Here is an 11,078-nt window from a genome sequence, read left to right on the forward strand (position 1 = left end):
AATTCCAGAATGTTCAGAAATTCTTGGTTTCAGTTTACGGGCACTGTTCATGGTCTTAAATTGGAATACGACCACTGTTCATGGGCGTAAACCACGATATCACAACTGAACGGAAAAATTTCAATTCCCACATTCTTTATCTGATGTTCTAAGTCTAGGATCGTGGTCAAAACTTTCGTTAAAGGTACGGGGTGTTACATTATTCTAGCCTTGTATTTTTTTAATAAAGAAATTAATAATACAAGAAATTAAATTAAGAGGTTGGGGAGAACGAAAAGCTATCGGACATCAATCCAATGAACAATGGGTAGGGAATGAGAACGAAGGCTCTTAAACATCAACGTGATTTAGGAATCCTAGTTAAAGATGGGGTAAATTTCATCCTAGATCAGCAATTCACAATTTGACACGTTCACACAGGTTGCTGCAATGATCATAAAGGCATAAACACATGTAAGGGTGGCTTAGTTGGTTGAGCATAGGACTTTCATAATGAAGGTCTCAGGTTCGAAATCCCCTGCCTACGACAGTAGGGGAATTGCCTTCTGGGTCGAGTTCGTCGGGCTTGCCTAGTGCGGGTTACCTCTCCTGTGTAGTTTGCGAGCTATTGCATAGGAGCTAGGTTTACCCCGTGCACACCCAAAGAGTAGCGGCTGTGAGTTCCCATGTCATTAAAAAAAAACATAAAGGCATAAACCATCAAGCGTACGATGACGTCAAGACTTACTTGTCATGATGCCCAATTGTGTTAACCTACAATACACGTGAAAAAGGTTAAGAGCTTTCCACTCTCAAATCACAGGAGGTAAGTGGGTTGTGAGCATGAAAATTATCGATATACATTACTGGTTAAATTTGAACAGAGAGGCAGGCACTCTCAAATAAAAAATGTAGCTGGTGAAGGCAGCAAAAACCTAAGCACAATTCAAGCAATATATATATTGACCTCAAGAGAACGGAACAGACAATATAAGAAAACAACATTGATACCTTCCTTCATTAACAAGTAAAAACTAAAATAAAACATGCTTTTGCTCTAATCCCAAACTCTATTTCCTTCCTTTTGGCCTTATTCGGGGGTGGTTTTCATTTTTGTTCCACGAATTGCTGGTCTTTAATTTTTGTCATTTGTCTAATCTCGAGATTCTGGGTTCGAACCCGGGTTCAGTCAAAAAAAAAAATCACAAGGCACAGTTTCGTAGCAAAATTAGGCTTACTGGGGCAAAAATTAGGCATTAAGGCAGAGGTTTGCATTACGACCTAACTTTTGCCCGAATAGGCCTAATTTTGGGCAAATCTTAGACCTTAAGGCAGAGGTTTCGCGAAAGCTTGATCCTTCGCCTACATGATATTTTTATCTGTTCTCAACCTTCCATTGCCCTAAAAATGGTTTAAACCAGAATGATTGCTTTCGTTCCAGTATATCAAGTTACTCACTCTGAGCTCTTTTCTAATTCATTTAACCCCTTTCCAAAACAAAGCAAGTCGAGTAATTAAAGTCTCAGAGTAACTAAAAAGGAAAATTCCCAGTGGATGAGATAATATTGAACTTAATTTGGTCATATTCTTGTTTGAAAGTGTACTTGTTGCAGACAGCCTCAAGAAAGAAAGAAAAACCGTTGAAGCATGTCTTTGTTTCATATATATTGCAAGTTATGTATGGAGCTATTCTGCAGGATCATTGTGTATGCATAGCCAGACAGGGTCACACTGTCCGAAATTTTTTCATGAGATTTACCTTATAAGTGATATATACCGTGCGTGAAATTTAAACTCATAAAGAAAATAAAGGGGAAATAAGAAGATTATTAACGTTATCAATAACCAAAAGTTATAAGAAAGTCCATTCAAACTCATCTTTTAGCGAATTTGATCAGGCATATTTTACATCGTACATTCATAAAAGAACCAAAGAATATATTTTTACAGCTAATTAATCCTAAACCCTTAAATCGAACTATAGAGGCAAAATATGGGCAACTATCACTGTGATGTCATCAGGCTTGCCACCAACGTGTGATGTCTTCCAACTTTGGAACACTCTCTAGCAAAAGGTGTATAATTCTTTTTACTTTGTGAGCTATGCAGTGCATATTGTGCAATCCTCTGTGCTAACATCCTCGAAAATACTCCCAGTTCGTGCAAATCCACTAGCTCCTTGCGTACTAATTTCTCCTACTCAAAGTCATGAACGTTATCGAACAACCATCTGATCCCATCACTATCACATTTCATGTTTTTACTGGAACCTTAATTTTCTTGTGCCACGCTTGGATCGTCACATGTATAACCATTCCCTAACTGAAAGGGACAATTGAATCTTTTTTGCTGAATTACTGATTTGTATGCTATTACCCCGTCTCTTATAACAACAAACCCGCTATCTCCAACGTTGACCGCGTGTACAATATCACACGTTAAAGTCAAAATACAAGCTGTCGATGAACCTTGAGATTTCGTGTTAAAATAAGCTTCATTGAGAACTTTCATCGGGTGAATTTTATTCCCTCGTTCTTTCTGCTTGTGAATCGATAATTCAGCGTTTTTAACCAACTGTCTCGAATATTCTCCAGAATCGATACCCTTTTTTGCCCAGCCAGCAACGCCATCGGCTACACCTAGGGTTTCTTCCTCTATGCAAATAAAATGTGCATCTTCCCCTAAAGGGGCTTTGTTATATTTTGGTATGTAAAATACGCCAGCCGCCATCCTCGTGCTGAAATTCCCATTAATGGAACTCGGAACGTTAATACTCCCATTGTGAAAGTTTAGACACTCAACTTCTATATCCATCTCGTCTATAATAGTTATCTCGTCTATATACATCTCGTCCATAGCCATTTATGGAATCTATTAGAGAAGTGACACTTTCCGAAATACTAAAGTACTATAACTCCTAGTATGAGAACTGCGACCTAAAGCAATTTTTGAATTCCTTTTACCTCAATAACATAATCTTGACATATTTGTTTATGTCGTGGAATTTCACCGGTTCATATGTAAAAACAAGAAGAGCATGATCTTGTTTTCCTATTTGTGCATAACCCCAAACAATTTATCGTGACTCTAAATAACATCTTGAGACAGTACTAGGTATATTATAAAATAAGTTAATTGCTTTACATGGACGCAACCTACTTCTACAATATTTTGGATTTGTTTACAGGTTAGGGAATTTTAATCCTCTCCAGGTTAGGAAATATAAATTGACGATTTTTCTTTAACGAGAATTTATGCTTTTAATCCCTGAAATATTGAAAAATTTCGTTATTCGTCCTTATATAACAATGTGGCAACCTAAAATTAAAAAAGAATCAATTGCATTCCCGCTAAATCGTTTACCTTTTCATAGTGGGTGATTTTTTTTTATTTTTTTTTATGAACACATTATGCAAATATGCCTTATCAAATTCGACAACAATTGAGTTTGAATGAACTTTCTTGTATTTTTTGGCTATTGATGTTCAGGATCTTCTTATGTCCCCTTTCTTTTCTTAATGAGTTTAAATTTTGTGCGCTCTATATAAAATATTTACATAATCAGATTAATTATAAGGTAAATTTTGTGATAAACATTAATAATAATTGGTTACGTTGTAAACTTTTGTTCAAGGTGGGGGTTAGGTCTGCGTACACTCTACCCTCCCCAGACCCCACATGGTGGGATTATACTGGGCTGCTTGTTGTTGTTGTTGTTGGTTACGTTGTAAACTCTGCTACACCATATTGTGTTTCTTCTCTAGAATATCTGACTCGTGCATTTAAATACGATATAGTATAATTTTTATCACGAAAAGTGAATATTTAGTAATGGATTTTGTGTCGTAACTAGTAATTTCATAGTTAAATATCACATTTCTGGTAGTGCGCCCCTCAAATAAGTCTGACTTTGCGTTTTAAATATTGTTTAAAGGTGACCACATAAGGAAAAGAAATTAAATTAATACGGAAATACAGCAGTAAATAAAATGATTTGCAGGAAAAAGAAAGCTATGTAAAATACATTGGAAAAAAAAAACTTGTCCAAAACGGAGTGTTAGATTATTAATATTCAAAAGCTTGGGGGTTATTATGGAAGTAAGTTTAATTTGATCTTTTTTATTTTGATAGTTTGGTCTTAGCTTTTAATCAATAGGTAGATCAATATGCTTGCCATAACCATCCCATATTGGTTGAGTATAAAAGTAATAGAGTAGAAGTGATATAGTACTTGTAGTTTAAAGAGGGCTAGATGAAAGTATAGTAAGTACAGATTAGGTAATTCCTTTAGAAAATTGAAGTAAAGTGAAAAATCTGTTTGATGTAATTATTTAGATAATGTGCAAAATTACAAATAAATATGGAAAGAAAATAATTAGTAAAATCGAAAAACATTTTCCAACGTAACTGGAATAGTCATTTTAGGAAAAGGGAAGAATGTAGTTTGCAATACCAGCTGTGTACTTGTTGCAGACAGCCTCAAGAAAAAACTTTTGACCATGTAATTGTTTCAGGGAATATTGCAAGATATATATGGAGCTATTCTTAAGGATCATTTTGCATAGCCAAATCCAACCCCTCATTTTGTGCATCTATGGTCAAAACAGTAATTTTACCGCATGGTTAGGTCGTATTGTTATTTGTGACTCGTAGAAACTGGTTTCGTCCAATTCGGAGTTCGTTTTGATAGGTTTCGGATAAGTTTGGAGTATTTCAGCTGTTACTGGTTTTTTTGGTGTCTGAGTTTATGCATTGCGATCATGAAGGGTGTGTGGCAATCGCGAACAAGGAATTTTGGGTTGACTGGTCAACGGGGATTTTGCTCTTCGCGATGACGACCAGTTGGCCTATTTTTTCCATCTCGATGAAGGAAACACCTGGTATAGAAATCTGATTTCGGGTTTTATTATTTCATTTCACCAGACAGGGACACAATACTTTACTTAAAGATATTCTTGAAAAGGACATTGATGGTCAAGAATAGAAATTGGATAGTTTTGGAACAGAATATGCAGTGAAATACAAGTATACACACCTATGCGGCTATGTCCATTAGCAGACTAATTATAAGGGAGAAACCATTAGATACAATGATTGAGTTAAACACCGATGGAAGTAGTAATTCAACTTTTAGGATAAAAATTGGAGAGTTGGTCATGGCTTTGCTAAATCACTTCAGTTTTACACTAACAACTCAGCTAAAGTTCAAGCAACTTCAAACAATTTCATATTATTCCTATCTGAGCATGTCATAGTTTCTCAACAAATCTGGATTAGTCGAGCCGGTGAGTTTCGGATACCAGATGGTTATACCTAAAAACTGGAAGGGCTTACAATCATAGTATGGAATTGGAGCCCCAACTCCCAAGTAAAGAATCAAACGTTGTTACTCAGTCTTAGGTGAGAAATGGGAATGGTTCCCAGTGGCAATTTTTTTACAAGTAAATTCCAGTCTTGAATGTGCGCAGAGCAGAAATGTGAGAAAGAACGAAATAAACAACTAAACTAGTGAGCTGAAGCATAATACAAGTGTAAAACTTTCACTACATAAGCTGAGATAATTATAATCCATTCCACTAGTTCAATAAAATTGTCTTAGCAAGAGAAGAATGAGACAGTAACACTATCTAAATGTCTTCAAGCACTAGGCTATAGAGAAGAACTACACAACTTCTTGAACACAAAAATAAAACTTAGTCAGAGAAGCATCAGCACTATAGTTTAGCTTTATCTTGTTTTCACCTTGTCCTGAATCTTGGAACCTTTCCAGAATTGATGTTTTCAAGGTTTCTAATCCTCATCTCAAGTTTCAGAATATCAGTAATTTCATATCTACTATTCGCTTTCTCATGGTTGTTAGTGTTTCCCATCTCCATACTTCCTTCAGTTATGCTGGTACAACCTTTTGCAGGTACCTTAGGTGCTTCCACAGAAGCTTTGCTCGAAAATTCTGCATATCTACCATCACTCTGATTTGCATTTGGACCGTCACTTGCAAGTTCTAAATCATCAGGCAAGTTGAGCTTACAGCTACCTTTGCCATTGTTGTCCTTGCTCTCTAGTTGCACCATTTCTTTAACTACATATGGCTCATCTCCATTTAATCCCTCTGATTTTCCATTTGAACTATCAAGTTTTTTGCTTAATGGTTTTGATTCCGTTAGAGTCTCCTTTTCTCTGGCAGTTCCATCATTCGAAGCTGAAGAAGATTTGCTTTGGGTTCTACGTAGAGGTTCTTGATTAGCAGGTACAGTAATTTCTTTCTTCATGAGCTTCATCCTGCGTAAAGATTCCGAAATTGGTATATTGTCATCATCATCTGATGATTCTACAACTCTCATTTCACAATCCTGAAAACTACTACCATCTTTCCTAACCTCATCGCATTTCTGCAAAAATTTAATGTTTTGGTTCTTCCACCATTCCAAGTATCGGCTGCTGACATCTGACTCGATGAGCCTAGAAGGTATATAGAGCTTGGCATCTTGAATTGGTCTGTCATAATTTCTCCATGCATAATTCACACAACCGGGCACATCTTGATCGAATCCAAATTGCATCGATACTCTATGAGGGTTATACAGCTCTACACAATCCATCCCAACTAGTTCAGAAGCTCGAATAAGTCGAGCAAAAATCAAGATTTCACTTCCCATCTGTTGTCCAACCTCCACATATTCCTCCCTTTCCTTGTAAAATTTGTTGATGTCCCAATTCTTCACAGTATCAATAGCGTAAGGACGCCACAGAAAACATTCTGCTGCAGAATCTACTTCACTCCTAGGATCCACACAGTTTAGTTTTTTCACCTTATGCCATCTAGCTACTCTTGGCTCCCCAGAGTTGATGAAAATACTAGACTTAGGCTGCAAATTGGGAAATCTCTCCCATGCCCATAGCTGAACAAAATTAAGAGGAGCACGGAGGATAAGATCCGACTCATCTTCTATACATCTAAAATTATTACTTTGTTCAGTCTGCTTAGATGAAGATACAATCAACTGTTTAAGCAAGTTTAAATCCCTATAAATGGTAGCAAGAACAGCAGGGGCAAGTGCCATTGAGTTGCCTTGAGAAAGATGAATTGCAATAGGGATAAGATCTGGTTGCACTTTCTGAAAACCTTTAGAAGGGAACACATACTTGGACAACCAAAGGGTCAAAAATGCAACATGCTCCAAATGGTCACCACCTTTTCCGGCAAAATATTCCATCCAGGCATGGTGATAAACATTCACCTTATCTTTTCTAATAACATTATAACACTCCGTAAGAGTTTTAACAATTTCATCAGACTCTTTGGTTTTCAAAGGGTTGAAGACAGAGTGGCCTAAAACAGAGAAACCACCCAAAACTACCATATCCTCCAAAGTAACAGTTGCTTCTCCCCATGGTAAAATGAATGTGTTAGTCTGCAAGCACCATCTCTCAGCAAGAGCATAAATCAGATCATGGTGCATATAAATCTTGAATGTGGAACCTGTAATCGCTTCAAAGATTCCCGCTTTTTTCCATGTATCTTGATATAAAGGCTTTAACTTATCAACCCATTGAGACCATCCTTTCATATGCATAACCCCACCCCTAAACTTGACCTTTAGTGAAGAATAACAAGAACTGATTTTCAGTTCTTGAATATTGGGTCTTGAAGGGAGAAATGGGACCTTTTGGGCAGAGGGTATTGTTGGTTTCAAAAAATGGGCTAGTCTAAAAATAGGTTTTACTTCATCATCAACAGGTGAAACCATGAGCTCTTCTCTTTCTTCCATGAGTGCATTTTCTTGGGAATCAACCATTGTTGAGGATCAGTATTAATGTTTAATTTTTTCCTTTCCTCTTAGCTCTCGTGTTTTTTTTTTGTTATATCAACTTTTGTATCAGGGTTTCAAGAATGTTATACTATGACAAACTATATACCCAATTCAAAGATAGTGTCACTGGCCAAATTTTTCCTTTTGTTTTGGAAAATAATACTAGGACAAATGCACTGAAAAGTTTCTGGTTCTTTTGGTGTGTATACTATTTTTACAATCATGTAGCAGCGTTAAACGTGCCAAAAAGAAATTACTACCATTCTTTGGTAGCTTTTCAAAAAATTTATGCTTATTCTGACAGGGGGATAGAAGTCTTTCAATAAGAAAGAAACAAGAATGAGTATTATGGCTGTGATTAGAGATAATGCTATTTTGGTGATATAATTAAAGTACTCCGTCAGTCAAAATTTATGTGAACAATTTCAGCATATGAGGGTCAAAAATTTTAATTTTGACATCTAAAGTTCGTTCAATAGATGTATTTTTTAGAAAGGTCTTCTGGTGACATTTTAACTTTGTTATGAACTACGATTTGCTCATTTGATAAGATTGTATAAGAATTGTGAAAGTTTCAATGGTTTTCACAACTTGTGTGATTTTTATATTTATGAGAAAAAATACAACTTAAGAAATCCAAATTTCATGTCCAAACAAAACTTCAACTTCAAATCACCCTGATTTCAAATCACTAATTCCATATCACGATTTCAAATCATGTTCAAACGGGGCCTTAATTTTGATTATGAATTCGGTATAAGTTATACTTCCTCCAATTCAAAATAAGTGGCGTTTTATCTTTTCATTTTGTTTCAAAATAAGTGGTATTTTACATAATCAATAAGTCACTAATAACGTTCTTCCAATTTTATCCTTAATTAAATAAAGGGAGTTCTACATAACCAAGAAACTAGTACAGAGCTTCATATTTTTCAAAAAAAATTATTAAGGGTACGTAGGAAAAATACATTTTACTTTCTAAGAATGAGTATTTCTCTTAAGGGGTGTGCCTAGAGGTGTTCATGATTCGGTTTGGGTCGGTTATTGATTAAAACCATAACCAAATCAATTTAGTCGGTTTTTAAATGTCTAAAACTATAACCAAACCAAATAAAATAAGGCCATAAAATAATAACCACCGGTTGGTTATTGTCGGTTTGGTTCGATTTTTCGGTTTATGACTAGTAGTCATGAGACTTATCTGTAAAACATTAAAAAGTTGAAAAAGACATGTCTTTTTTTTTTGTTCAAACGATAACCTTTATTTATAGTTTAAGGTGGAACATACATCATAGAAACATTTTCACTATTAGTGATAGTATAGTACTCAAGTTACCCAAAGTTGCTAAACTATTACATATAGAGCTAAAAACTAACTTAGTAGTGGCTGCACCATTTTTGTCATCTGAATACACATACCTGGAAATAAAGTAGAGCATAGGAGATTTTAGTTGTTGTTACAAACATACATATTAATTAAACATAAAGACAACCTAAAATTAAAATGAAAATATATGAAATAAAAAAACTTGGTGTAATGATCCCAAACTTTGGGGCAGCACTTGCATTTTGCCCTCAATTCTCCCATTTTATTAAAAAAACTTTGTGTAATGATCCCAAACTTTGGGGCAGCACTTGCATTTTGCCCTCAATTCTCCCATTTTATTAAAAAAACTTTGTGTAATGATTCCAAACTTCAGATGTTTTTTTATCATTATCCCCAGGCTAGGGTCTCGACTACAAGGAGTTGTTCTTTTCTGCTTTTTAGGAGGATTACCCACGGAAAAAGTATTAGGGCACTACCATGTGCTTGAGTTGCAGCAAATGCTAATGTTACCGAAATATCTTCTATAGGAACCTCCAAATCTACAACCTCTGTCCTTTTCATATGAAAAATATTAGAAGTTTAGAACCCATTCAGACAAGGAAAAAGAAAAGTATAAATTCGAAAAAGAAAAAAAAAACAACCTAAAATCAAATGGCTGACAAAGAAAGGCTAAAAATTTAAGTTAAAGACATTAGACTCTAACGTGAGCTTCTATTAGTAGGTTTACACTTAAGACTTAAAGAGTTAAAAGACTTAAAGACGTGGGCTTGAACATATTCTTAAAAACATAGGCCTTAAACAATCATGTGAAATAAGTAGACCAAAAATCAAATTAATGATTAAAAGGTATAAAATATTTATAATTTTTTATGAAAAACTAATATCATACATATAAATAATTATAAAATTTATATATATAATTTATCGGTTTGGTTCGATTATTTATTCGGTTATTTTTTAATAGAACCATAACCAAACCAAATATTACCGGTTTTTAAAATTTAAAACCAAATCAAACCAAACCAAACCAAATGTCGGTTTTTTTATTCGACTGGTTAAATTTTCGGTTTGATTTTGGTTTTAACCAAAACTGTGAACAGCCCTAGGTGTGCCCAATCTAAAAAAAAAAACACAACTTATTTTGAAATGGAGGAAGTACTACTTAATATTTCAAACTAAAATTTATATATTTGAAAACTACCCGAAATATACTATGAGTCCACATAGTTAACGCTTTAAAATGTTTTAAAAAAAGTTTGAGAAAGCTATTTGATCTCCATAAATAATTAAATATTTTTCACATAAAATGGGACCGAGGGAGTAGATTTTTACTCAAACTATGCCACAAATTGAGTTTGAGGGAGTACTCATTTTGTCTCGATTTATGACACTGTTTGGATTTCGAAAGTCAATATTTTAAATTTGACTGTGGAAGAACTACTTATAAATTATAATGATTGACAATAAATTACGATAAAATAATAATTTGTTTGACTCTTAAAATTCTGACAAATAACGCTATGTAAATTGTGAGGGGGGGGGGGGGGGGGGGTTGGAATAGGACAAATGCACATGAAAAATAAGCACCATATCAGCTTAAAATTTGCGTTTAAAGGCAAACACGCAGCTGCATTAAACGTGCCAAAAGAAATACTACACTTTGTCAAAACAAAAAAAATGTTAAAAGGTTTTTGAAACGTTGAATTTATTTGGACTTTTGGACTCGAACCTTTTTGAAGACAATAATAATATTTTAATTCGATTTTAAGTTCTCAATTTTTTTAAGAAATTTCCATTTAAAAAAATGAATATTACTGTATACTCCCTCCATTCACCAAAATAAACAATTTTTGGGGTGTAGCACACCCTTAAGGAAGTTAATTAGTAACATTAATCAAAGAATAATTTGTCAACTTATCAGTTTACTTTCCCTAATTTTTTAAAAAAAATTAGAGATAGTC

The 11,078-nt window shown here is 34.6% G+C and overlaps 2 protein-coding genes across 2 annotated transcripts; both read right to left on the reverse strand.

The window, feature by feature from the left end:
- Positions 1 to 2,250: 2,250 nt before the first annotated feature.
- LOC132617601 (probable protein phosphatase 2C 55) lies at positions 2,251 to 2,841 on the reverse strand. Its single transcript, XM_060332641.1, has one exon. It carries the CDS (start codon positions 2,839 to 2,841, stop codon positions 2,251 to 2,253), a length of 591 nt encoding a protein of 196 aa, XP_060188624.1.
- Positions 2,842 to 5,548: 2,707 nt separating this feature from the next.
- Positions 5,549 to 7,904, reverse strand: LOC132618297 (uncharacterized). Its single transcript, XM_060333365.1, has one exon. It carries the CDS (start codon positions 7,773 to 7,775, stop codon positions 5,718 to 5,720), a length of 2,058 nt encoding a protein of 685 aa, XP_060189348.1. The 5' UTR covers positions 7,776 to 7,904; the 3' UTR covers positions 5,549 to 5,717.
- Between the last annotated feature and the right edge of the window lie 3,174 nt (positions 7,905 to 11,078).

This window comes from Lycium barbarum, chromosome 11 (genome assembly GCF_019175385.1).
Source record: "Lycium barbarum isolate Lr01 chromosome 11, ASM1917538v2, whole genome shotgun sequence".
Taxonomy (NCBI): domain Eukaryota; kingdom Viridiplantae; phylum Streptophyta; class Magnoliopsida; order Solanales; family Solanaceae; genus Lycium; species Lycium barbarum.

What these genes read in the sequence shown, in the direction of transcription:
- LOC132617601 (XM_060332641.1), bottom strand. Translation starts at nt 2,841, where the DNA reads ATGGCTATGGACGAGATGTATATAGACGAGATAACTATTATAGACGAG.
- LOC132618297 (XM_060333365.1), bottom strand. Translation starts at nt 7,775, where the DNA reads ATGGTTGATTCCCAAGAAAATGCACTCATGGAAGAAAGAGAAGAGCTC.